Below are 27629 nucleotides of genomic sequence, written 5' to 3' on the forward strand. Positions count from 1 at the left end.
CGATTCAAAAGCCTGCTCCTTGCTTGTGCCTCCATGGCGTCGTGTCTCTGTGCTCTCTCAGTAACAGAAAGTGGCCGCCTCTCCGCCGCCGCTGCAGACTCAAAGCTCAGACTCGCTCGGCGCCTTTAACCGCCATTTTGGAGTCAGGGAACCGCGAGTCGGCAGCAGCGGCGAGAGACACTCGAAAGGGGCCACACGGGGGGGTTGAGGTGAGAGACACCGTTACGGCGAAGGAGCAATGGTGGGGGGAAGATGGCCGGGAGGGAGAAAAGAATTAAAATCACGGGGAGCGTACACACGACCACGACTTGAGCTTCCCCCTGCAAGGACATTCGAGGCGCGGGCGGGCCAGTTAGGGCCTTGCCGCCTCCCCCGACTAGCGGGCGAGACAATTAAAGTCATTACAGCAGTATCGTAATGTATAGTTAAAGCAGAGGAGGTGGTGGCCTTAAAGAGACAGGGCGGGTGTATTCACTTCATATTAATGTTAGGAGAAGACTGTCAAAACTCCCGTTAGCATCCCGAAAGCTAATGCTAATACGGCGCTAAGATATCAAGCAGACAGGCCCAAAGTCCACATAACCCAGGCTATAAGATACGATTCACCCCTTATAAGGTGAACTGATAGCAGCGCCCCTCAACTTAAGTTAATGTGATGCGATGCGGCTAAGTGTTAGCATCTGAGCCTCGTTAGCTTTTTGCTACATCCCAAGCTAATCGTTCAGCACACAGTTCAACGTCTAAGGTTAGCCGCGCAGCTAGCATACGCTAACTAGGCGAGCTAACCACAACTGGATGGCAATTGAGGACACGTTTCACTTAATTTTAGGGCTATTAATATTTATTTTTAGTATACATGGAGGGGATTAAGTTAAATTGTGTATGTGGTGTTTCTCAAATTAGGGCACGTCTGCCTCACAGTCACAAGGTTCGGGGTTCGAATCTCAGTCGCTCCTGATGAATGTGCATGTGCATCTTCTCCCGTGCTTGCATGGGATTTCTCCTCCCACACATGCATGCAAGTTGGTGAATTTTCCAGAGGTGTCGTGTGATTGTTTGTCTTCATGTGCCTTACGATTGGCTGGCGACCAGTCCAGGGTGTACCACGCCTCTTACTCAAAAGCCAGCTGGGATAGGCTCCTGCAGCTCTCCTGTGACCCTAATGACTGAGTACAAGCGCGATAGAACATGAACAGATGGATAGATCTTCACATTATCCTTTCATATTTTCCAAATACTTGTTTTTTTTCTTGTATTTTTCTATTTGAAAAGTCCATGTATTTTTCATGATATTTTGATAGGGCTGCAACTAACGATTATTTTCTTGATCAAATAATCTGCCAAATATTGTGTAGATCAATCAATCGGAAAAACAACATTTTAATTTCAATCAATTTATTTTAAATAAGGCCATTATTTCAAATTGACAGTGCAGAAAATGCACAAACCTAAATTAATTTTGATTCATTTACTTGTTTGGTCAGTAACATGTCAGATAATAGGCAAAAATGATTTTTTTTCTAAACAAAAGCATTTTATTTTGATTTAACACAAAGGTAATCAGGTGCTTTCATGCGGACAACAGAAATAAAAATATTGTTAATAGTACTGTTGAAAAGCTGAAATGAAGCTGAATGAAGAAGCCTTAGACAATTTTAAATGAAAAATATATCTAAATGATTAATTATCTTAATTACTGATTAATTTCATAATTGATTCGTTTTACAATATTGTTGTATTTTTCGTCTAATATATTGGCGTTTTTCATCTTTTCATATTTTGTACTTTTTTTCTAGTATGTTTTTTTTGTCGTTATTTTCTTTGAAAAATTTTGTATTTTCCATCTAATATTCAATATTTTTCATCACATCATTTTTTTTATTGCAGCTGTCATCATAAATGAGGAGCCACCTGTATTTGTTATTTTCAGTCTTAAAGTTTTGTAATATTCAGTAGTTTTTGTCTGAATTTAATATTTTTTGTGGCTACTGTCGTTAAAAAAGGGTGGTATGGAATATTCATCTTAAAGTACTAATATTTTGTATTTTTCATGTAATGTACATGAGTTGAATTTTTGGGGTAATATTTAGTTTTAGTTTTTAAATTTACTTTAATATGTGTCTTTCATAATTAATTTTGTTGTGTTTTTCATCTTAAACGTTGTCCCCGTGACACCTAGAATGGCTCCACGTCCCACTTTTGGGTCCTGAATCTGACCCACCATCTGAGAATCACTGATTCAGACCATCAACATCGATATCTTAGCTTTCTTTCGTAAAAAAAGAACATACATGTGCTCAACATATTAACACTATAAATAGCACACAATAAAAAGCTTTTGACCAACCTCCCATAATCAGTGTAGTGGAGGAGCTTTTTTTTAAGTTCTTTTTGACACTGAATGATCATACATTATTTTTGTTGATCCAAATCCAAAATGGCATGCAAAATCCTGCAACCAAGGATAATGAGGACACTTACAGAGGAGGTAGGCCCACAATAGAGTGCACTTTTTTACACAGTGGTTTTGTAGTAACGTGTTATTTTTGACAAATAACGAATGATAATAAATCACTAAGTCCCTTTTCCCTTCATTGCCTCCCTTCTAGTAAAAATCCCTGCCCAGCTGGGTGGGTGAGCGTATCCGGACTGCATGGCGTCGGGGCAGGGCGGGCGGCCCGAGCCAGCCGGGGCAGCGGGGAGCTCGTCGGGCCTGGCCAAACCCCTCTACCTGCAACGCTTGGAGCGCTCCCTCAGGCTGGAAAGCTTTCTGCGCCAGACGGCCGCCATCTTCAACAGAGATGTCACCAGGTACAGTCAAACAAGTCTATATACTATACTGTCTTCGTTTGACAATTTTTTTTTCTGTATGTTTTGTGCACGTTTTCTTACATCCGCTCAGTTTTTGTACAAAAGTACGCATATTGTAAGTTGTGTAAAAAGGATTCAATAGATGGCAAAGGATGTTCCACAACGTAAGCGTTTATTAACAACTCAAGGCGATAACAACCCTGAAGCTCTGCTCGGCAATAACCATGCTGTCCAATCAGCATCTTGAGATGCCACACATGTGAGATGGATGGCTCATCTCAGTAAAGCAGAAGTGCTCACCAACACACAGTTAGACAGACAACAATGTCTGAGTGAAATAGCCCTTTTTTATCCAAAAAAGGGGTTTGGAAAAAATCAAATTGCCATTTTTCCCACAATATCTCAATTGTGATTTCATAAGTGCCAAATCTGAAAATTGCGTTCAAATTTCTCAGTCCTAGTAGATACTGTAGAAAGAGTTTTAGATCTTTGAGTTCATCTTGTGAAAAATGAAAAACAAAACCAAAATAATTGCATTCATATTTTTGTTGAGTACATTTTCATATTTGTGACTTTCCCAGCGATGACAGCGATGAAAGCGACGACGCTCTGGGCTCCGGGCTCTCCATCGAACCCTTGACGGTGAAAAGGGAGCCCTGTGATCAAGCGGATGCTTTTGTCGAAGGCAAGCCCCTCAATGGCGTTCTTCTCCAAGGTAAAGCCATCAGACCTTCCCCTCAAGCGTCCGATCATAACATTAAATGTGATTTTCCATTTTTGTAGACCAAAAGACGGACAAAGCAAACCTGTACAATTTCTCTAAAATGAAGAAGAACCGGAAATGGTTAAAGGTGACCTATATGTTGCACTGTTTTGTCTGAATGCACCCGTCCTAAATTATTCTTCCACATTCCTAAGAGCCTGTTGTTGAGCGATAATACCACCGACTCGGACACGGACTCGGACGACTCGGACTTCAGTATGTCGCGCGACGAGTTGCACGACATGCTCAGGCTGCACCGCTACTCCAGGCAGCACCAGAACAAGTTCCACATGGACCGCGAGGTAACCCGTAAGGCCCGTGTGGCGTTAAGGGAAATTAGGACATATTATCCAGCCATATTTTAAAACATACATAGCTTCCTCCCCACCAATTTCAATTGTTACTGTAAGCACTTACAGATACATGTCGTTTATATAAAACATCCTAATGACATTTGAAATGTTTGTGTCAACTTTATACAAGTGGGAAGGTTTCGAATTCTCAATAGGAAGTTGTCAAAATTCAGAATTCCGAATTTTCTTGAATGCACAATTAACTTGACATTTTTCCAATTGGTTGTGCTGCAGCTTCAGCAGTACCAGTTCTACAGCACGGGGCTCCTTTCCAGTCAGGACCTCTTCTATGAGCAACAGCGCCACCTCATGGGCCCAAAGAAGAAGAAAATCAAAGAGGAGAAAAAATTCAAGGGTAACTAAAAATATATTATTGTGATCATTTTGTCAAGAAAAAGGTTTACATTGCCCGTTTTTCTCCGCAGCCAAGCTGAAGAAAGTGAAGAAGAAGAAGAAACGTGGCGAGAGCGACTTTTCGGACGAGGGTCTCCCTTACGTGGCCAAGACCTTCGCCAAGTTCTCACAGGACGCGCCGGCGCCCATACTGAAGAAGAAGCACCTGAGCGTGGAGCAGCTCAATGCACGCCGACGCAAGGTGTGGCTCACCATTGCCAAGAAGGAGATCCCTAAGGTTAGTAAGGCTCATCTTTGCCACAATTAAAAATACTACCCATTTATACAACAATTTAAAACTGTTCTCAGGTGTCTTAATAACATAATAACCTATGTCATCTTTGAAAGCACATTTTAAAGGTTTCTTGCTCCATTTTGACCCGTTTTGCAGTCTTTCAAGCAGAAGACCTCTGCGAAGAACCTGGTGCTAACCAATGCTAAAAAGGTACATCGGGTACACTTTGTAAATATCTTCTGTTGAACCTCCCAAAAGCATGTTGGCTCCTCTTTTTTCCCTTGTGCCCCGCCTTCAGTTGGCCCACCAGTGCATGCGGGAGGTGCGGCGCGCCGCCATCCAGGCGCAGAAGAACTGCAAGGAGACACTGCCTCGCGCCCGCCGCCTCACCAAAGAGATGATGCTCTACTGGAAGAAGTACGACAAGGTGGAGAAGGAGCACAGAAAGCGTGCCGAGAAGGAGGCGCTGGAGCAGCGGAAACTGGACGAGGAGATGAAGGAGGTAGGCGGAGGCCAAGTGGCTTCACAACAAGCAGCAGTTTGACAGATAGCATGCCTCCATTTTCACACACGGCGTCCGTTTCCAGGCTAAGCGTCAACAGCGCAAGCTCAACTTCCTCATCACGCAAACGGAGCTCTACGCCCACTTCATGAGCGGCAAAGCCTCCGCCGGCTCGCCGGGAGGCGACGACGCCCAAGAGGAGATTCTGAAGAAGCTGGACGACACCAGCGCGCGGCGGCAGATCGACATCGGGGGAGGCGTGATGGTCAACGTGGGGCAGGAGGACTACGGTACGACGTCTCTTATGTCCAGTCAGTCGTGTCAAAACATCTCACGTGTGATTATATGCTTTCAGACAGTGAATACTACAAGTCTCAGGCCCTGAGGAATGCACAGGAGGCCTACCACATCCACCAACAGAGAGTGAGTTGATTTACAATTTTTTTCTATTTTAATCTCTGAGCCAGAGCATTCCAGATCAAGCAGATGTGCATGATGACAAAATAAAAAAATATTTGCATGTCTGAAAATCAGCAAAATCGTGCAACACATTTGCAGTAGGAAAGAATATCCATTAATTGTTAGTCTTCTCTTCTCTTCTTGCAACTTGCAACTACAGTATTTCCGTTACAGCGCCGGTTACAGATAAACACCCAGCTAGTGCAATGCTGGTCAGATAATAATAGTTTTCATGATGTCAGAGCTTTCAGAACCAGCGGCTTACTAAAATTCTCCCTCTCAAATATTGCCAAACCCTCTATTTTCCCACGTAGACGCGCATGTTCGACGAGGACTCCCACGACAGCCGCTGCGCCTCTTCCTCCGCGGCCGCCACCTCCGGCTTTGGCGAGAGCTACAGTCTGTCTAACCCGTCCATCCAAGCCGGCGAGGATATTCCGCAGCCCACCATCTTCAACGGCAAGCTGAAGGGCTACCAGCTCAAAGGCATGAACTGGCTCGCTAACCTCTATGAACAAGTAAGCCAAGTACGCTTTCAATGCCAGCCATTAAAAAAAAAAAAAAGAGAACCCCTTTAGTGCCAACCAATTAAGAGCATTCTGACCGATCTTTCAAGGCTCACAGATTATTGTGTTTTATGACTAAGTAAAGTCCTTTTCTTCTATGGAATACCAACAACAACAATGAAAATGTGCTTTTTATGGCAAAATAATGTATTAACAATGAATCATCTGTGTATCAGTTTTACATTTGTCAAACTTTGCAAACCGTTTGCACGCTATTTAGTTGTAGTATTTAGTAGTGTGTGTGCGTGTGTATGAGTAAGGTCATCAAAAAGAGATCCAACACTTCCATCTATCTGCTGGCTGTAGTTAGTGTTATTTTATTTTATTTTTATTTTTTAACTTTCCTAGCTAAATGATCAAACCAAGACTTTTCTCCGCCCATTCCCATAAAAACGTAGTTGTTGACATTGACGCCACTCTTTGCTAGGATCCCCGTCAATGGCTTTCAAAGAGTTGAGAATGGGCTAATTCAGTTAGGGTTGGTGGATTAAAATGTTTTCATTCGTCATAGGGTATTAACGGTATCCTGGCGGATGAGATGGGGCTTGGGAAGACGGTCCAGAGTATCGCCCTGTTGGCCCACCTTGCAGAGGTAGGTGCTCTCAAAGAAGCAGAATTAGCTTCTTCCTGTAATCAGTTGCTCATAGAAACTGATAACATGTTAGCATTTTGCCAATTGTCATTAGCATAGTACACAGGGTGATGGGTAAACCCTGATCGATCGTGTATTCCACACTAAATGATTATTATTTCTAAATGCATGGACAGTTCCTAATTATATTAGTGCTGTCAAACAAACATAAATATACGCTTGTAATGCTCACTCTTACGAATGTCTTGTTTTTTCTGTTAACCCAGAGAGACAACATCTGGGGCCCGTTCCTCATCATCTCCCCTGCGTCTACGCTCAACAACTGGCATCAGGAGTTCTCACGCTTTGTGCCCAAGTTCAAGGTGGGAATCTTTTGGTACATGCCATTACAAAGATGTGCGCTAGGAGGCAGTATTCTATCTAAATACAGTTGAATGCTACTTGGGGAAAATGATGTGAGGTGCCATGCAGACACACACACACAAGCACACGCACGAACTCACAAGTGTATGTTCCCTCCAACTCTGACAATAAATCAGCTCCAGTCTAGTCTACTAATGAGCTGTGAAAAGAGCGTATTACACAATTTGAAGATAAGCTTCCTCAAGACTGACTGAAAACAATTGAATGGGGGCCGGTGTTGATCGATGTAATGATGCAGAAATGCTTTTCACATCGCATTTGTCAGCAACCTAAGAAGCGAAGCAGTGATTCATGCTTGATGCTCAGCTAAAATGTTTCCCTTGGGAACGTTGTGCTGGCTCTGTTTTTATTGGGCCGTTTGAGTTTTGTTTGTAGTAAAATGGATTCACATCCCTTTACAAACATGCTATATTCAATAGGATTTAGATCAGGGCTCCGTAGAGTAGTCTGATGTTTTGTTCTTAGCCACGTCAATCAAAGTGGGATTTCAGCCCATTTTTCTGCAGGTTCCCCTGATAGTGTTGACATTTTGTTATACCCTGCACAGAATTAAGATACCCTGTGCGGGATGCGGCAAAGAAACCCCACAATATTAAAGTGCCTCCTCCGTGTTTCACAATTGGTACAGGAGGGCTACCCACTGTGAAACATGGAATAGGCTCATTTGTGCTGTATGTGGTACAAGGTATCTTGAATCCGTGTAGGGTCAGGTGCAATGATATAATCAAGCACCAAAATAATTTTTATGACTTAATTGTCAGTATTTATTTCAGTCACAATTTCCCTCTTGTATTAATCTTGACCTATTTGTCTCTCAGGTGTTGCCATACTGGGGAAACCCTCATGATCGCAAAGTTATTCGTAAATTCTGGAGCCAGGTAAGCAAGAGATGAGGATGCTATCGGATTTTTTTTTTTTTTTCTTTCTTCTGGTTTAAAATGAAAGATGTGACGCCATGTGTGTGTTCAGAAAACCCTCTACACCCAGAACGCACCTTTCCACGTCGTGATCACCAGCTACCAGCTGGTAGTCCAGGACGTCAAGTACTTCCAGAGGGTGAAATGGCAGTATATGGTTCTGGATGAGGCCCAGGCGCTGAAAAGCAGTACAAGGTATTGTGTGTACTGACACATTTCGCTTTGTATTGTTAGAAAAAAAAAACACTTCTCACGATTTGGGCGATTTTAGTGTGCGTTGGAAGATCCTTCTGCAGTTCCAGTGTCGAAACAGGCTGCTCCTCACGGGGACGCCCATCCAAAACACGATGGCCGAACTGTGGGCCCTGCTGCACTTCATCATGCCCACGTTGTTCGATTCCCATGAGGAATTCAACGAGTGGTTCTCCAAGGACATCGAGAGCCACGCCGAGAACAAGTCGGCCATCGATGAGAGTGAGTACATGCGTGTCTGCATGGAATGGACATATAATGGGAAATTGTCTTTTTAATTGCTTTTTTACAGATAGTTGCGTCTCAGGTGTGCCTACCAATCCATCAAATGTGAAATCATAAAACCAAGTCAAGCTGCTTATTTCCCTAAATGTGTCTCTGAGCATGTCGTTCTGAATATTGCCAGATTGTGCTGTCGCAATTCAGCTATTTTACACAATACCGCCTTCAACGGCGATTTTTTTCTGCAGGGTATTTTGATCAAAGCATTTTTTAAAATCAATTCATCTTGGAATTATAAATTATTGAGGGGAGAACAAAGCATAATACGTCTTCTTAAAAAAAACAACAACAAAGAAAATGTGTCAGCCCCACATTGATCTTAAACTCTTATATGATTCACAGACCAACTATCACGACTGCACATGATCCTCAAACCTTTCATGCTGCGCAGGATCAAGAAGGATGTGGAAAACGAGCTCTCAGACAAGGTACAGGCGCGCACACACACGGACACACAGCAACTTCCTTCTCCCACCACACAAACGTCATACAGGATATATCATTATCCTGGTTAAGCACCACAGGAACTAAGATAAAGTGTGGTACAATGTAAACCTGCACCTTTGCTCCATTCATCTCCTCAGGCAGCTTATTGACAAAGTAAATGTTACATAGCCATAATGAGCCCTCGCTGGCAGATCCGTGAAGGTCCTGTTTGGAGGCTCATGGGTCGCCTCACACACTCACACCCCCTCCGTGCAGGTTAAAAGTTCAACACTCCCCCACATTTATCTTTCCTTTCCCTCTTTCCTTCCGTCTCACGAGATTCTGGTCACGTCAGCCGTCTTTCTTTGCGTTAATCACCTCGCCGCTGGTTTCTCATCCCTCTAACCCAGATCGAGATCCTGACCTACTGCCAGCTGACGTCACGGCAGAGGTTGCTCTACCAGGCGCTGAGGAACAAGATCTCCATCGAGGACCTGCTGCAGTCCTCCATGGGCACGGCCCAGCAGTCCCACACCACCACGTCGTCCCTCATGAATCTGGTCATGCAGTTCAGGAAGGTTGGGAAAGTGTTCCATTTGGTCACAGAACAAATTGAACTTGTCAGTCAAGGTAGCGCTGTATTGTTTCGCCCGGGTCGATATACAATTTTCTTTCCGCAGGTGTGCAATCACCCTGACCTGTTTGAGCGCCAGGAGACGCGCTCTCCTTTCCACATGTCCCTCGCACCCTACGTTTTGTCCAAGTTCCTCTACCGCCACGGCCTCCTCCATGCTCACAGCCAGGCCACAGACAAGTAAGAACGACACGCGTGCACATACACTCACGCCCAGTCCAGAGTGGCACTGACATCACAAAAAGTCTCCACATGTCCCTTTCAGGTCACTGCGAGTGCTGCTGTCTCCCTTTTCCCCAAATCATATCCAACAGTCGCTCTTTCACAGGAGAGGTGAGTCGCTGTCCAACGTTGAACTTCGCAAATTTATGCTCCTTTAATATTTGCTTTGTCAACCAAACCAGGTGATGATGAAGGAAACTGTTTCTCCTTCCTGCGCTTCATTGACGTCTCGCCAGCCGAGATGTCCAACCTCATGCTGCGGGGCACCTTAGTCAGGTAGGTGAGATAATAACAACGTGCAGAATTCAACTGAAAATGCTGATAGTTTTTGGCTTTAAATTGCACAACCACTGTCTGTCTGAATAAGTGGCTTGAAGTAAAATGAAAAAAAAGGGGGATAATACACAACTGATTATGAATTAAATATTAAATTAAAATGTAATTGCATTAAAAAAATGGTTATGAACATTGTGCACACATATTTTCAATTTTTTCACCCTCTGAAATAGCAAATAGCCATTATATGGTATAGTCATATAATAAAGGATAATTTTCCAGATGCATATGAACTGCGTAAACATGTCATTTACAACAACATGTTAAAAATGCAACCTTCAAAATGTAATACTAGAAAAGTTGTTTTTAACTCTTAATGATTTTTTATTTTTTTAATGATTATTCCCTTCCCTGCTTTCCTGGTACTTCCTTTCACAGGTGGTTAGCCCTTTTTCTGTCCCTGAAGGCTGCATACCGACTACATTGTCAGCGACTGTTCTCACTCCAAGAAGAAGGCGCAGGGTGCGAGGGGGCCCCGTCGGGGTCCATGACTCTGTCTCGCAACGACCTCCTTTTGTGGATACACAGACACTCGTCCTTCCCCAACACGCAAACCAGCCCAGTGCTACGGGTGAGTAAGCGAGGTCCTGCAGTACAACTGAAATGGCAGGGTTCAGAATTGCCACTAGATGGCACTGTGCGTCCATGATTTCTCTCCACCGCCATACATCCACACAAACAAACGCGCGTTTGGAGCACACAGCTGGGAGTGTGTGTGGTTTATCCCGGCCACATGGCATCTCCTCTAAGCTGCAGGTTATCAGACATTTACATAACACGTTTGGCACTTTTAAGTTGGCAGCTGACCTACGGAGTGAAGGGCCGCACTCAATGACCTCTCCTTTATTGTGCACATTTTGTATTTGACGTCACCGTCAGCTAATCTGTAGCCCTGGAATTTTTGTATGTCAGAGTAAGATCCCTATTGGTTTGAAATGGTATTTGACAGAGCTGGGCACTTGACCCTTTTCGCCCTCTCGTCCGTCTGTCCTTATTCATAAATGCTTTAGCCCGTCTATGGTGTTTTGCATTGCGGCCTAAAAGATGTGGTTGCTTCAAATACACCATGTCTAATTGTTTATTTTATGATTAGTTTGGCAGTCGATACCTCATGTCTTTTGCATCAGAACCTGGTCTTCACGGCCCTCAGGCCGGGCATGGTCGGACACGCCGACGTGACCATCCACTGTCGACGGTCTGCCACCTCCCGACTGTGGCCGTGCCAACCCGCGCTCCCGCCCAAGTTCCTGCTCACAGCCACACCGAGGGTACGTATGTTTGTGTGTGCGTCTGTGTGTGTGTGTGGGGGCCAAGGGGGTGAAGGGTGTGTGGATGAGTACACTGGCTTCCTGCTGCCTTTAAAGCAAACACAGTCAATGTTTCTCGATAGAATACATTAAATGTTTGAAGACAAGTGCTACAAACATGTGCAAAGGCTGAGAACGATTTGTACTGAATTGTTGAAATATAGCGTAAAACTCTTTTTCACCATTTCAGTTGTTCAGTTGAACAAAACCAAGGCTAGGTACGCAGTTGGGCTTTCTGCCATGAGTTGGCCCTCCCTCACTATATAACCATTTCCATTCCAGCTCGCTAGGCCGCTATTTTATGTGTACCCACATATGACGCAAAACCGAGTGAGACAGTGGCTTGTTGGCTGTCGCCGGTCCGTGGGCAAACGAGCGAGGCCGCAGACTGGCGTCATCCAACCGCCTCACTCAGTTTTGTGTCTTGTGTGGGTCCACATGGGAGACACCTCAGGGAAAGTTGACTGTTTATTAAACACAGTTGCACAGCACAAATCCAGACTGTGGCTCACGCTACGGACGTAAGAATTCAGCAGACCCCCCCCCGACCACAGTGACCGATGTTTTTGATTTTGGTGCTTGTTAACAACACTATTCTCTGTAGTGTGTCAATTTTACAAGACATTTCATTTTCACTTTACAGCGACTTTAACAAGGTCGCGATTTGCTATATGTTGATTTGCTATCTGTTAGCATTTTATCAATTCACATTGAATTAAAAATCTTCTTCAATGCCTCACTTAGCACTTTCATCCCTCAGGTTGCTGTAATATGGATATATAAATAGTCATGAAAATCTGCAGTTCACTTGTATTTAAAGCCATTATCTCTTTGACTTGGTCAACCAGGTCACGGCGGTTCCCATGGAGCGCTACTGCGCCGATCGAAGCGCGGAGAACGAGTGGCGGGTGACACGCGTCGGCGGTGGTGCTGTCTTCAAAGAATGCTTCCTCTACGGCACGCCCAACTTGGCCTCCGACTGGCGGCGGAGGGCCGGCGCCTTCTTCCCGCAACGGCCCGGCGGTGTGATGGCCGTCTTCCCTCAGCATGGCTGGTCCTACATTCGGATACCAGGTAAGTTATGTGGCGCGCGGCTATACCGTGTGAAACCTTGAGTATCAATGACTCATACTCTTACCGGACACTTTTTTAGGTACACATGCACAATACAATACACAGAGCTAATAGATTCCCCCGTTTTCCATGAAGTGTAAACAAAACATCCATGTTGCGGTGTAGCTACATATTTTTGCGCCGCTAGCAGTAATGATGAGTTGAGCTTCCCAGCTTTTATTTCCTACATACACACCACTGCAGTGTGAGGGGCCTGTGGGAAATGCCACAAAAGGTCAGCTCAGGGTTGAGAAAGTCAGTAGAATGGAGCCTGTCAGCATCCTCTACCTCTTTATGTGTGTGTGTGCGTGTCATCGCAATCACCAAGATTGCGGGCGTGTACGTGCGCCCGAGCGCAGCATCTGGCTCGGTGGAGTTGCGGGTCACTCTGAGCAAAGTGGAGGCTGATGGATGTGCGGCAGGAGAGAGGCCGCCACATTTGTACACACAACACTTCCCTTCTCACTGACCTGCTCACAATGATAAACGCTCGCTTGTCATACTTTGTGTTGACCACCCTCCTTTGGCTGGAAGTCTCTTTGGCAGGGAGTGGGAATCCACGTGCTCTTTTTGTCCGGCTTTATTAGCCATTAGAAACATGATCCCTTGATGAATTGAAGGGAGGTTAGAAGGCAAAAACAAAAAAGTGTAACAATTTAACATCACCCATCTGTCTAGTTAGTATACCTGCTTCCGATTTGGGCTAATTTGTTATTAGGATTCTGCCAAAGTACGAACCCTGGATTTCGTGAAAAAGGTTGCCTCAAACCAATATTGTCGACCGCCTGTTTGATTTTTTTGCTTAGTGAGTATTGTGTGGTCATGTTTTAGACAGCTAAAATACATGACCAGAATAGATCAAGATGGGTTGGGTTGGTTACCAGGCCGACCTGCAAATAGCACAAATCAGTGTATGGTTGATGCCCATTGAAATGCATTGGATGGAAAAAAATATATAAAATTTAAACTCCACAAATTCTTCAAAAAAAGCTGATGAACTTTCAATATGCGTTCTCCACAAAAAAACAAGGGGAGACTTTTTTTTTTAAGTAGCCAATCCATCTAAAACCCCAAATGTTGTTCAAGTTTGGTGACTAATAAGCGATACTAATGTAAAACATACTTTTTAGATGGTCAGACGAATAGATAAATAAGACCAGACTGAATTCATGTTCTTTCAATTTGTCAATCCAACCGCATGAAAAATAATGATCCCACCCCAAAAACAGACACTTTTTTATGCTTGCTTTGCTCGTCGGAGTTTTGTTCGGTAGAGTGAGAAAGCAAAAACAAGGATTTGCGTGTCTCTGTGAGAACCGTCTGAGTGCTCCTGTGAAGTTACGAGGAGGCGGACAAAGCCAGGAAGTTGATGTGCTCCTCATTGTTCAAGGGCTTCGTTAGGTAACACTATTAGATGCTCTGTTTGTGTGCGTGCATGTGTGCGTGAGTGAGCGCATGTGTGTGTTAGCCAGTCCTTCCATGCGTTGAGTCCGACTTGTGGTCGGGACGGTGTTTCGTGGCCCGTGAGGCAATCTCAGGCCTTTCTTTCTGTGCGTCCCAGTCTGCCGCTTCTTTCTCAGCCTCGGGAGGAAGGAAGTGACCCAACGGCGCGGCACCCGTCCTCCGCCGAACACATTGTTGCCACATCAAGGCTCAAGATATGTACAGTAGCCCGGCCGAAGTTTCCCAGCCCCCTCCCCCACACGTTTCAGAACAAATGGCAGGGCTTGAATGACTGTTTGTTTTGACCGGCGTGGCGTGAGTACGATGGTATCAATGGAGGAATCTAATCAAGGTGTTTATTAAGGAATGAGGCCGAACAGGAGGAAAAAACAAAGCCTGTGGGCCATATTATGCATTTTGTCCAACATTTTAAAGAGTTCCCAGGTGTTTTAATCGATAACATGTTTGTGGCATACTTTCGCCGTAGTTGGCTGTATGTCGCGATATTGCCTAAATGAACAGATGAAAGTCAATATGAAATCATAACGTAAAAGCAGGATAAATGAAAAGATGAAACAAAACAGTGAAAAATGACAAAAGTCAAAACATCGTAAAACAAACGCAAAGTGGTAAAAATGAGATCATACAGTATTTCGTCTTTTTTTTACTATTAGTTACTAAATGTTCTGAACTTCTTTTTTCCAGTGTCCTATTGAGCAGAAACTCAATGCGGATGAGCCAAGCGGTTCGGTACGCTCCCTCTAGTGGTATGCGGAAAAAAAAAATCAGTTCAGTTTTATTTAACTTTACAGTTTTTTGCAACTTTGAAGTATATTTATATGTATATTTTTTTTACAACACTTTGTTTTTATGCACAATTTGCATTTAACTTTTAGATGCAATCATTTTATCTTATGTTCCCCCCGCCCAATTCATTTTTTATTCGTTAATGGGAATATATTGAAAACATGTCCTGTTTTGAAACACAACTGTTTTGCTCTCACGCTTAAGGATTTATTTGCGGAACATTCCAGCGCGACACCGAAATAACCTTCCGCTGCTGTCTTTGCGTCTCCTACGCCGCTGACGGTAATTAGAAGAAACCCCTCCGCAAAATCACCAGCTCCTCACAGCGTGGCGCCAATTGACAGATCGTGCGAGCGACGAGAGGTTGTGACGTTGAGGAAAACGTTTCGAGCCGTTGAGACGATTGTATTCGGAATGCGTAAGTGAGCATCAATCGTGTCCATGGGAGAGAGATGCCGGCGTAACGCACGTCGAGGGCTGTGGGAAGTGCAGCCCGGCCTTCCTGTCCCTTCAAAGGAATGCCGCTCGTGGGTAAAAAATGGCAGGAAGCGCTCTGATAGAGGGGGCACAAAACAACATTGCCGGGCAGACTCGCTTTAGTTTCATCTGACTGGCACCGTTGACCCCTCGGTGGAATTTAGTCCAAAACAAAACGTCCAGCTCAGCAAGTTACAGGTGAAAAACAAAAGCCAGTAGATTGTATACAGATCAAGTCTCAAAATAGACTGAAGGGGGAGACACTGACCACGTGATTAGCACAGTCCAGTTGTTTTAGTGGAGTAACCGCAGTAATTGACATTAATGACAGACTCAGTTCTGTGGCAGAAACCCGGAAAGTCTTAATCAGGCTGTCTCGTTGCTGCTGCATGTCTGTGGCGAGGCAGTGGCGTCATGTTCTGATTGAGTTTCCACGTATAATTTTGGCATCACAGATGAGAAAACAGTACACTTTGTACTCTAAATAAGTATAGTATGGCGCTAACTCAGCGTGTCAACATATTCTTATTTATATTAAATTATATCTGAATTGTTCACAACATTGTACTTTTTCCTTATTTTATTTTTGTCACATATTTTGTATTTTCAAATAGATACAAAGAATTTTATAGTTGTCATCTAATATTTACGACTACGAGTATTTTTCTGTTTTTCGGTATTTGTACATTTTCCAGTTAAATGTTGAAATAATGTATCCTGTGATTCCACTTATTAATCGAGGACCCCTGTATTTTTTTTAAAATTTTTGGTGGTTTTCTCATATTTCGTGTTTTCATCTAATATTTGGTATTTTTTCATGAATCTTTATGTATTTTTTTTACAAAAAATCTGTCCCATTTGTGTATTTTTTTAATCTAATATATTTTTGGGTGTTAATTTTTCTGTTCATAAATATAAAACACCCAATGAGAAGTACACAATGTTCATGTAGTTTTCATCAAATATTTATTTTGTTATGTAGATTTTAGTAAGATTTCTTAGTTTTCACTGTGCAGCGTTCGTGGTTACGCCCCCCCCCGCCCCGCTGTCGATAAGTTCCCAATATTGGGCATCCAAAACCCGCTAGCATCTGTCTCCAAATCATCGCTGCTAGGAAATTAAGTTTAAGCTTCCCCGTAGATGGTGGTGAAGTAGCGCCGGGCTAATATTTCCATCATTCGCAGTGACGAACAAGTGTTGCCCATTGACTTATTGATCGGGTAGTATAATGTATCATGATACAGTGAGGGCCTGACGCCAGGTTCGATCGCGCCTTCGACCCCCATCTGTCTCTATTTCTCACATAACCGCCCATCCATCATCTTTCATCTCCAAGCTGGCCCAATTCCAGGGGGGTGGGAGGGTGCTGGGGTTTACAGGACAGGACGAGAAGGGCCGGCGTGGCGTATTAATGAAATTAGCGCCGTTAGTTGGTTTGGGAGTATCAGGCGCCAGGCACCGGGGCTGGGCCGGGGTTAATTAGCTGGCAGCAGGCTTCTAATTGGGTCAGGACCGTGTCAGGCCTCTGGCTCTGGCCCTACAGGGATTGGATTACACCGTCAGGGGACAGCCAGCCAGGGGGGATATGACGGGGGGGGTCTTTTTTTTTGGGTGACGGAGGATGGTGAAGGAGCTGTAGGGGGAACGGAGGGTAGAGTGGAGGGACGACGCGGCCTAATCTGCCAGCAGGATGCACGGCCGGGAGGGGCTGCCTGGGCCAACACCCCTTTTAGGATGGATTGGATTGGAGTGTGTGTGTGTGTGTGTATGTGTTGGGGGGGATGCTGGTTATTTGAAAGCAAGGCAGGTGGTTAAGCTTGATATGTGTATCCATGGCAACAGCAAAGTGGTGTGACACCAAATGGGATTTGCTTGGGTTTTGGGGCGTGGTCGTCGCCATGCTTTCCTCTGTGGTGCACTACTTATTTTTTTGACCTTATCATGCCTAAATTATAATTTAAAAATGATTTATTTATTATTATTATTATTAATTTTAAATTATTCAAATGTATATTGGTAGAATATTTACTTTTAAGGGTAATGTTGTAAGGTGAATCTGCTTTGAAATGATAATGAAGTCTTTTTGAATCATTGTTTATGATTTACATTTCTATTAAATAATCCTAGGCAATTCAAAAAAAATTCTTGGGCGAGTGTCAATTCCATGTGATTGTTTTCAATTCACTATGGAATTGAGAATATCACAAACAGTCACAGTAGAGCTGAGCATTGACTACTAGTACATAAAATAAATGTTTGAAATATGTTTCACAATTTTAATTCATTTTAATCTCGTAAAAGCCCTTCTCTAAATCATGTTACATGTCTGGTGGCCATCTGTATATAAAAACCATAAGCGCAATAGTGGGTGGGGACAAACCGCATAAACAGTGATTTATTCATCTTCTTGGCTCTGGCTCTTTACTGTATGTAGGACTGCGTTTGGGAATGATGCGTTTTCGGGATTTCTTTGTCTTCATCAAAGATTTACTTTGAGACATCTTGTTCAGATCCTCACTCCGGGCCACATAACACATCATCCGAAATGTCAGCGGCGGAGTCTGGAAGGTTTAAACATAATCCACTAAGCAGCAACAGATTGCTGGCTGGAGCCGAGCAGTTCTGTTGGCGCAAAGCTTCGCCAGTCGGTGGTTTTACATCTAGTCAGTCGGCAAGGAACCGCCGTCATACAGCACATGACTGGCGCTTTCCTAATCCCCTTACATTTCTCACACACTCCTTTTGCCTCCTTGTGGTTTCTCACAGCCATTTTCAGAAAATTCTGCAGGGGATGTGTTCCGCACCAACCTGCAGCAGGTGAAAAGCAGTCATTTACGTAGACCAAATAAAAAGCATTTTGCTAGTTTTAACGCTTCCATGCACTTTAAACGCATTTTAATTAAAAAAAAAAAAAAAATTCAACCAATTCATTCATTTCGCCTAACAAAAGTCAGCTAGCTTAATGCTAAGATATAATATGAAATCCATTGATGGGCTAAAGGAACTTAGCATAAATGTTGCTTTATCAATTAATATTCCTTCAAACATCTGCTACTAAATGGAGCACATAAGTGAAGACAAAAACAAAATGGCGGACCACAGCGGTCACATCATTGTAACCCACATAGTTGAACCTGCGTCGTGTTCTAAACGCAGTCTTAGTCTAAAGCCTGTTAGTCCGACGCCGAGAACCAGCTCAAAATTGAGCTCAACCCCATTTCCCGTGACCTACCAGGACTGAGGGCAGTGACCCAGAGGTGAGCCCCCCCTCATTGCTCACTAACTCCCCCGGGTGTTTCCCTTGTTCATCGCTTCTATTAGTTCCTCTTTAACACCTCTGCAGGCCCTGACCTTGCTTGGGCGACTGCACTAAAGGGTCACAGGTCGTGGTTCAGTCGCAGTGCACATTAGCATAGGAGTATAGGAGGAAAAGGGTCGAGGGTTCCGTTGGGCTCTGCCACCTGTGATACACTGACAATGTTAGTCAAGTTATTCGGTCATAAATGTTCTGTACAGTGAACCCTTGCCATATCGCTCCCGTGGTGGCTCGTTTTCCTGCAGAACCTGACTAACAACTATTTGCTTAAAAGCACAACTACAGTTTTGCCATGTTTACTGTAAGAAGGAAAAATTCTGTAATATTTTACTTCACTAAAACAAACAATAATGTCATGCTTGAATAGAATTAAAAAGAAACAGAAATGGTTTTGTCCCATTGCATCAATCAAATGGCCATTGTGCTTCTCTTCTAGTGTGCCAGCCTCTGCCAACTGGAAGTAGCACAAGACAGACAGGTGGACTATTCATTGAGGTGTCTCAATTCCTCTTGGTTGATCAGTGTGGCAATAATATTAGTAATTCTTCACAGAGGATAAAGAATCTGCTGTATTATTGAGTACTGTTATATTTGTCTGTCTACATGTTAGAGCTTAAAGGGTTTTTGCACTGCAACATTGATGCTGTTTAGAGCTAGCTGACTGAAAGGCTAACAAAAATTTGCAAGAGCAATAAAAAGCAGCCCTGCTTTTTATTCTAAATATCTGCATCATTTGGGGGTTTACAGTATGGGTGTGTGTGCTCACTGTTGAGTCCGAGCTGGACTCTCCCACAGGGACTCTCTGGCTTGACCCTAGTAACCGACCCCGGACCAGACCAGTCGGGCGGGCTTCGACCCCTCGGTCTGACCGTCAGCAGGTGGGCGGCGTCCTGCGACCCACCGTTGTCCAGATGACATTAATGCCTCATCAAGCTGGACTTCTTCCACACTTGTCGGAACGTGGGCCTCCGCCAACTGTTCGGCTCGTTTTTCTTCTTTTGTAGATGGAGGATGTAAATTTTTTCCTTACACTTTCTCCCGCCCAGCTCCCTATTAGCAGCCCGGTCAATAAGGGCCGAGGCTTCTTTAACCGATCAGCCTGCTTTAAGAGGATTGAACCAGGCCGAGCTGATCTGCTCTGGTGAAAGGGGCCTTTATCCTCGAGAAGATGGCTTATTGAGGACTTGCATTGATTGGCAGGATTGTGGATGACCTACGAATGAAGACGGCAGCTTTTTTTTTTTTTTTTTTGAGGGAGGGCAGACTCACATAAGTGTATACAAGGGCTCCTCGTTTTTTTAGTTGTCCTGGCATATGAGGTTTCGAAGGGCCCACACTGAACTAGAAGAAGGCATGCTTGTATGTTCATTATGAAAAAAAAAAAAAATTACATGAAAAATACACAATGTGAACAAAACCATTTTGGAAAAATACACGTTAAACAAAAAATGCAGAATATTATAACAAAACACATTTTCTAGAGACAAAAAATCCCAAATTCGACAAAATATATTTCAGAATATTAAAACATTTAAAGAAAAAAAAAGGTAAAAAAAAAAAAAGGATTGAAAATACCAAATACAAGGGATACTTGGTTTTCAAAGGTAGGCAGAAGGAAAAAAATATATAATTTTTATCTGACAAGAAGTTATGGTTGTACTCACAGTTCTTTTTCAATTCGACTTTTCCAAAAAATCTGAGGGGGTATTTATTTATGGCAGGGAACTCTTTATATACAAATCACTGCATTAGCAAGACGCTAACGACAGGCTTACGCCCTCTGGGCATTAATAGATGAATTTTATGTCAAATCATCGGCGTCTCCTTTCCTTGCAGATAAGGAGAGTCTAATCACGGAAAGTGGCAAGCTTCACACCCTGGATATCCTGCTGAGTCGACTAAAGGCCCAGGGACACAGAGTCCTCATCTATTCCCAGATGACGCGCATGATCGACTTGCTCGAGGTAGAAACTCGCACGACCACACGTACCACACACTCATAAATCCTTTCTTAAACGTTGTCCATTTGCAAGGACTCACCCAAAATCTCATCCTTTGTGTCCAAAAGCATCCATTGAGGTTGAACAATCCTAATTAGGATTCATAGATAAACCTCTCCTAAATGCTGTCATTAAGATTCATACGTTATTCAGTGCAGAATTTAAGACAGATGTCCATTAAAAAACGTGACCGTCAGGTGCATCTAAGCCTATTGTTTTAATGGCTTCACCTCCGCCCGCAGAAGGCGACCCCCCCCCCCCCACACCGCTGCCCTCTAATCAGCCTGCCGCTCCCTCGTTAGCGCACTCATTAGGTGGCTAATTAACAGGTCTGGGTTAACGAGCGGGGTCTCATCTGGAGGGGACATGGAAGAAGCCAGATGGGTGAGGGGCAAGCGGGGGGAGGAGGGTGTGGCGGAGAGGGCGACGGGAATGGCAAGAGCCTCGGGGGGGTGTTGAGTCCAAGACAAAAAGGGAGAGGAATGAGATGAAATTGAACAGTCTCGCCTGAATGTATGTATATATAGGTATATATATCAGGGTGCGTTTAAAAAAAATAAAAAATTCTAAATTAATGTGTGCATCTCAGCACCTCAGGCTGGAAAAACGCTGGGAGCGCCTCACGTCGCAGGGACGGAGGAAAAAAACAGCGTTGAGAAAACGCACATAGACGGCTGTTTGCCAGTGACCTCATACAGTAATGGATGGCGGTGACAGCATCCCCTCCACTAATGGGTTAAAGAGCCCTCCCGCCCCACGCTCGAAATTACACATTGGCGCGACCCCGGCTTCTGGGGCCCGTCGCAGATGGAGTTGATGAGCGAAGGAGCGCTCGATGCTAATCTCTGTCATTAGCATCATTGTTTTTGTCGCCGGTCGGCTGTTCACTCCCGTTGACACGGTGTCGCCGCGGTGATGGATCATGGAGAGCTGGGTGGCCTGGAGAAGAATAACATTGCTGCCAAAGCGCTGCGAGACAATTTCTCACGGGTGCTTGATATTCTTACAAATGTTTAGATATCAGCTGGAATGAAGCGTCAAATTCGAAAGGTTGCCTTTACTTTGAGTTTCCCACCCCTCCATTGCGACTAGACGATCAACCAAGAAGTCTCCAAAGACATTCTAGAGTTTAGTTCCTTACTTACTCGCCCGACTTAGCACTGTGTGATTCTTACATGCGCTACCGAAAAGTCATAATAGTCAAATAATGTTAAGTAAAAACACAAAGATTGCTACAGTCTTCAGAAATGAAGACGCAAATCCAAAGGCGGCATTTTGGCAAGCGCTAATGTAGCTTTCACTCGGAACAGATGGGCTCGTTGGGATGGCAGCCAGAGAGAGGAGAGCAGGCCTTGTCATGACTTTGGTTTAGAGAAGGAGCAAGGGGAGGGGCTACGTCGTGCCAAATCCTGCCTATCATCAGTAATGATTCTAGAGGGCGGCGAGTTTTGATGCGACGCTGAACGTCATGTTTCACAGCGGGGAGGTCAGAGGTTCGAGTGGGTGCGGGGGTGGCGCTTAAAAGGCAGATCAACATGTCACCTCATCACTGCTATTTGCGCTGACCCCTTGCTCTTTAGGGGGCCCCTCCACAACAGCTTGGCAGACTTCTGTGTGGATAGGATGTCGACGACAGCGTGTCTTGAACCAAGATCAAGATCTCCTCTGTGGAGAGCATCAAACAGGAATTCCTAAAGATTCATTGAAAACGTTTTGGTGAAAGATAAGCTTTAGTTATTAAATCAAGAGAGTTATCTGATAGGAACAGGTCTGCATTTTTGTAATGCAATGCGTAAATAAGGCCTCAACTTGTCCAGCTAAATAAACAAACAACATTAAATAACTAATTCAATAAAGAAAAAAATGGACTAAATACTGTTCCACTCCAGTCCTGTAGGAGGCAGTCATGTGCTTTATGAAGTGGGGGTCCGACTGCCACACTAAAGCTTCCATCTGATTGATCTGTTGGGTGTACCACTTGGGCCCCGATGCAAGTGGATTGGAACCACAAACAAAGAGACAATACAGTCCTCATTTGCACCTTTATCCCAATCTGTATCTTAACCACCTTTGCCATATCTTAAGAGGAGGGCAGAGGGGACACTGTACTGCTTCTTTTAATGGATGAAAGGATCAGCTCGCTAAAGATTTACTCGGTTGTATAATTTCTCACCTGATGGGTAATCAGGCACTCCAGAGACCCAAGTTTTATACTGAGCAAATAAAGGTCTCTCTTCCAACAATTTGTGCCCCCATAGTTACATTTCTTATTGTTTTTCTCGCCCATTTGCTCCTCCATTGTCCATTCCAGGAGTACATGGTTTACCGCAAGCACACCTACATGCGCCTGGACGGATCCTCAAAGATCTCTGAGCGTAGAGACATGGTGGCGGACTTCCAGAGTCGGTGGGTGGACAGAGTAGTGCCTCTCACTTCAATTCAAAATCTCCTCATTGTGATATATTTTCAACTGTCTCTTCCTCCGCATCTCACTGTCTCCTATTAGGACGGACATTTTTGTGTTCCTGCTCAGCACCAGAGCCGGCGGGCTCGGCATTAACCTGACTGCTGCGGACACGGTAAGTCACATTTATACTACTAGTCAAACGTTTAGACCATTTTGTAAAATGTTTTCGGCTTCTTCCAGGTCATCTTCTACGACAGCGACTGGAACCCCACCGTGGACCAGCAGGCCATGGACCGGGCCCACCGGCTGGGTCAGACCAAGCAGGTGACCGTCTATCGACTCATCTGCCAAGGGAGCATCGAGGAGCGTATCCTGCAGCGGGCCAAAGAGAAGAGCGAGGTCTGGGACCAAGAGGAAGATGTCGAGCACACGCCGGTTAAATGCTACATTCTAAAAGTTTTCTGTGGTTAGATCCAAAGGGTGGTGATATCCGGAGGTAACTTCAAACCTGACACGCTTAAACCCAAGGAGGTGGTCAGCCTGCTGCTGGATGATGACGAGCTAGAAAAGAAATGTGATTGTTTTTTTTTTATCTTTAATAAAAACATGCAGAGATCAAAAACAAACAATTTTTAATTCAAATGTCTGTGTGTAGTGCGTCAGAGACAGGAGGAGAAGCGGCAGCAGGAGGAGAGCAGCAAGGTGAAGGAGCGCAAGAGGAAGAGGGAGAAGTATGCTGAGAAGGTAAGGCCGCTAGGGGTTTGAAATGGTCGGAAAATGTTCGGTCCAATTTTCATTTGAAATCATTTTGGAAATATTCTGAGTTGGAGACTTTTCATTGAAAATGAATGGGGAGGTGTCATATTCAAACGTAAATATAAACATTCTGTTTTGCAGAATCCATGCAAAGACTCCCATGGAAAGTTTTCACATTTTAAAATTCCTGAAATGTACCAACACTAAAGACCGCTATACTGGAACTTCTACAGTCCAGCACAAATTTTCCTCGTAGGAAACAAGGGAAATTCAGTCCAAGTACTGTCATTATTAAACCCTTTATTAACTGAGGAAGTCATGTTTTACATTGACTTCACAAATTGATTGTTCCCTGGTGAACAGGTACACCCTATCTTGCAAACACGTTTTGTGTTACCTTGAGGCATATTTTTCATCCAAATGGCAGTTGAACTCCAAGTACTCAGGCTCTGGGGGTTCACGGCGGCCTGTTACAATGTTGCTCTCGATCTCCGTACGAGTGATTTTGGCTCACGGCGTAGCGCCATGTGAGGTCAGGGAGTCATTAGCCGTCCTCCTCCGTGGAATCACATATCCGATGTCCACACAATCTGCACAGTATTTGATATCCATATGCGCTTTGGAAAGGCTGAGTTATCTTATTTGCAGGATTCACATTGAAAAAGCGGATTCGAGGCTCCATTAATTTTGATCGAATCTCATTAGATTGTAGAGGCTGGACACTTTTTTTGTGTGTGTGTGTGTGTGTGTGACAGAAGAAGACGGAGGAGTCTGAGATCAAGAGGAGGAAGGAGGCCAACCTGGTCATCTTGCACGCGCCCTCGGCCGACAACTCCAACTTGTCGGCGGACGGCGACGACTCCTTCATCAGCGTGGAGATGGACTCGGCTATGCCCAGCCCCTTTAGCGAGGTGAGGCCCAGGGGGATTTGTCAGTCGCATCCAATTCACCTCATGTGTCTCATTCAGCATTTTAAAACTCTGCTTCTCATTTCCTCCTCCCATCCGCTTGATGTTATCCTCTTTGCTCCTTATACCAACCCATCTACGGGTCCATTACTCCCTTTTATTGTACCGGGCCCTGTCCCCTCAACCCTACGTACGTATCCTGACCCCCAGCCTGTGTGCATGTCTCTGTGTGCTCCTTTCGGCCACCAGATCTCGCTGAGCAGCGAGCTCCAACCTGGTTCGCTGCCGCCGGACGCTGAGGCGGACGAGAGCAGCAACGACATGCTGGTCATCGTGGACGAGCCGGTGTCCTCGGCGCCGCAGTCGCGTGCCACCAACTCCCCTGCCTCCGTGTCCGGATCCGTCTCGGACAACATGAACGGTACAGTGCTCCGCTGCTAAATAGTGGTTCATCATTCATACCCTTGCTATAAATTGTTTATTTAAATGTAATAGTTCTGTTCAAGTGCACCTCACTGTATGCAGTACAAGTTTTATAATCAAGCCCCAAGTAGTAGCCACTCGCTAGCTCCATCGCTAATTGTCATGGTAAAAAAACGCCATCCCTAAAGCATTAAGTGGGCTGACCCTCTGCTGGTCTAGTGCTCTCAACTTTTGCAAAGACAATTTGTAGACCAGTGACAGGAAGAAGCCACTGGAGTATTTAATGCACAATAGCACCTGACAATGGAGGAAAATGTGGGAAAAGTTCCCTTTTTCCCCCCCTCTCCTGTGTTGATGCACAATGCTGTGTAAGTCACGAATGAAGTAACAGAACTGATGATCATGACAAAAATATTACAAAATATAGTCAAAATACAAACACTAGGGGAAATATATAAATATAAAATCCTTAGAAAAAGACTAATCCAAAAATCATACCAAAAGTGTACAAATATTAGATTTTTTTTATAATATAAGGAAAAAAAAAATCTAAAAAAAAAAAAATAGATGAAAAGTAAAAACACAAAAAATGTAAACCAAAAAATACCAAACATGAGACAAAAACAAAAAAACAAAATGCGACACCCATCAACATAAAGAATATCAGGAATTCCTGATTCCACATTTTGCTCTCTGGTTCAGGTATTTTGACCTCAGACAGCATCAGTCCGGGCAGAGGGAGGTCGGGCCGGAGTCGAGGACGCCCTAAAGGATCTGGGGGCGGGCCCAAGTCTGGAGGAAAAGGGCGCGGACGCAAGTCGACGGCGGGCAGCGCGGCGGCGATGGCGGGAGCGATGGCTGGCGCGGCGGCTGCCTCGGCGGCGGCATACGCCGCATACGGCTACAGCGTTTCCAAAGGTTGGTGTGATGAAAACTGAGATGTCAAGATGACTGTGACTCACTTGCCTTCAAAACACTCCGCTCAAACCAAATACATACTTGTATGCACTTTGTGTCCAAAACAGTCACTGTATTCACTCTATGATGTCAGCATGAGGAATGAGTCATTCAATTTGAATTCAACATATTATTCAATAGAATACATTTTCATTTTCAATAGAATACAAGAAAAAATACTAGCACAACCACTCTAAATTTAAACAAAAACAAAAAAAATCGAAATGAAATAAAAACGAATGAAATTGCAAAATATGGTATTTATAAATTCTGTTCAAACACAAAATCTAGGGATGGTGGTTTAAACTCTCCAATGTTTCTCTCCCCTTCCAGCGGGCCTGGCCGTTTCGAACCCACTGCAGCCTTCCGTGGGTCGTTCCGGCCCCGGCCCCGGCCCCGCCTTTAACCCCGCCAGAGGCTCGTCTCCGCACGCAAAGGGTGGAGGCGCAGCCACCGCTCCGAGCCCTGCAAAGCAGCTGGTTCACGGCCACCACCAGCTTGTCAGGAAGAGCAAAGGACCCTAATGATGCACTCATCGAAGTGCGCTCCCACTATACAACGCAACTGACCTAGTCTCACTGTGATCATCGAAAGCGACCCCCCCCTCACCCCCTTGTGCCTAAACCAATAAACAGTACAGTATTAACTACGTGACGACACACTGCTTCTGGTCACAAATCACATACCTTTCAAGCTTATTTTTAATGCAGTCAAGTACTTGTCTCCAGACTTCTCCTCCAGACTTCCAAGGGCTGTCCAAAGAACTGAGCCACGCCTTCTTTGTACATCAGCGACCCTCATCTTTTATCCACTAGGTTACTTAACAATTAGCATTCGCGGACCACCCTGCATTTCTCTACCGACCCCCAAACGTCTGCAGCTTTTTTACTTAAAAAGCTCTTATTTTTTTAACCGCAAAGACAAGCGCGGCAGATCTTCACATTCGGACACTCAAGCCAGCAGGATTTCAATATATTTTTCTTGTCAATTGTGTTGTGTAATGTTCCAAAACGAGGGTCAAACAACAAATGCTGCTAATAGAAAATAATTTCAATGCGAAGAGTTTGTGGTCGAGGAATTAAGTTATTTCAGTTTTAGAGTAGCTAATTTGCCATAAATGTGAATAGGACATTCACTTGTAAAACTTGTGTACATTGTATTGAAGTCACTATATATCTACTGTATCTTTTTTTGTTGGGGGGGCAGCTCCTGTGCTTGAGGAACATGGCTCTATTTTGGTGTTGCGTGAGTGCCCGTAATAGGCATGTGTTGAAAATGTGACTACACGTACATGATCACCTGTATCATACATACATACACACGTGTGTACATAATGATGAGGGCGACGTCGTCTCTGGCTTCCACCCTCACGCCCGCCTGTCTATTTTTATAGGTCACGTGTATATTTTGAACAAATGCATCTGTCATTTTACTAACAGGAAGAGTTGCGTGGAAATAAAAGTGTTAAATCCATCGTGTTTTTTTTGTATCATGTGTGACGAAGACCATTATGATTGATTTATAAGCCTAGTCAATCTTAGGACTACAA

The 27629-nt window shown here is 44.3% G+C and overlaps 1 protein-coding gene across 5 annotated transcripts; it reads left to right on the top strand.

The window, feature by feature from the left end:
- The first annotated feature begins 30 nt into the window (after positions 1 to 30).
- Positions 31 to 27553, top strand: ino80 (INO80 complex ATPase subunit). 5 transcript variants are annotated; one of them, XM_086019136.1, is made up of 35 exons: positions 31 to 209; positions 2610 to 2811; positions 3393 to 3526; positions 3595 to 3662; positions 3730 to 3876; positions 4162 to 4282; positions 4353 to 4558; positions 4712 to 4765; positions 4854 to 5057; positions 5143 to 5347; positions 5413 to 5480; positions 5831 to 6034; positions 6594 to 6674; positions 6941 to 7036; positions 7916 to 7975; positions 8067 to 8209; positions 8286 to 8488; positions 8891 to 8976; positions 9385 to 9552; positions 9655 to 9788; positions 9874 to 9941; positions 10013 to 10106; positions 10545 to 10737; positions 11294 to 11434; positions 12322 to 12547; positions 20466 to 20593; positions 22941 to 23035; positions 23136 to 23208; positions 23277 to 23435; positions 23508 to 23610; positions 23692 to 23780; positions 24551 to 24703; positions 24911 to 25121; positions 25826 to 26041; positions 26414 to 27553. In XM_086019136.1, exons 2-35 carry the CDS (start codon positions 2654 to 2656, stop codon positions 26602 to 26604), a joined length of 4680 nt encoding a protein of 1559 aa, XP_085875262.1. In that variant the 5' UTR covers positions 31 to 209; positions 2610 to 2653; the 3' UTR covers positions 26605 to 27553. The 5 variants fall into 5 exon arrangements, with proteins under 5 accessions (XP_085875262.1, XP_085875260.1, XP_085875265.1 ...); XM_086019134.1 differs by having other exon boundaries at positions 32 to 209; positions 24548 to 24703; XM_086019139.1 differs by having other exon boundaries at positions 33 to 209; positions 24950 to 25121.
- Positions 27554 to 27629: the final 76 nt, after the last annotated feature.

The sequence above is a fragment of the Filicampus tigris genome, chromosome 20, assembly GCF_054856515.1.
Source record: "Filicampus tigris isolate MCC_2025a chromosome 20, RoL_Ftig_1.0, whole genome shotgun sequence".
NCBI classification, from domain to species: Eukaryota; Metazoa; Chordata; class Actinopteri; order Syngnathiformes; family Syngnathidae; genus Filicampus; species Filicampus tigris.

Excerpts from the sequence above, each read along its gene's own strand:
- ino80 (XM_086019134.1), top strand. The coding sequence starts at position 2,654 with ATGGCGTCGGGGCAGGGCGGGCGGCCCGAGCCAGCCGGGGCAGCGGGG. Across the intron at positions 3,527-3,594 it reads CAATGGCGTTCTTCTCCAAG|ACCAAAAGACGGACAAAGCA; the intron begins GTAAAGCCATCA and ends CCATTTTTGTAG. Across the intron at positions 4,766-4,853 it reads TGCTAACCAATGCTAAAAAG|TTGGCCCACCAGTGCATGCG; the intron begins GTACATCGGGTA and ends CCCCGCCTTCAG.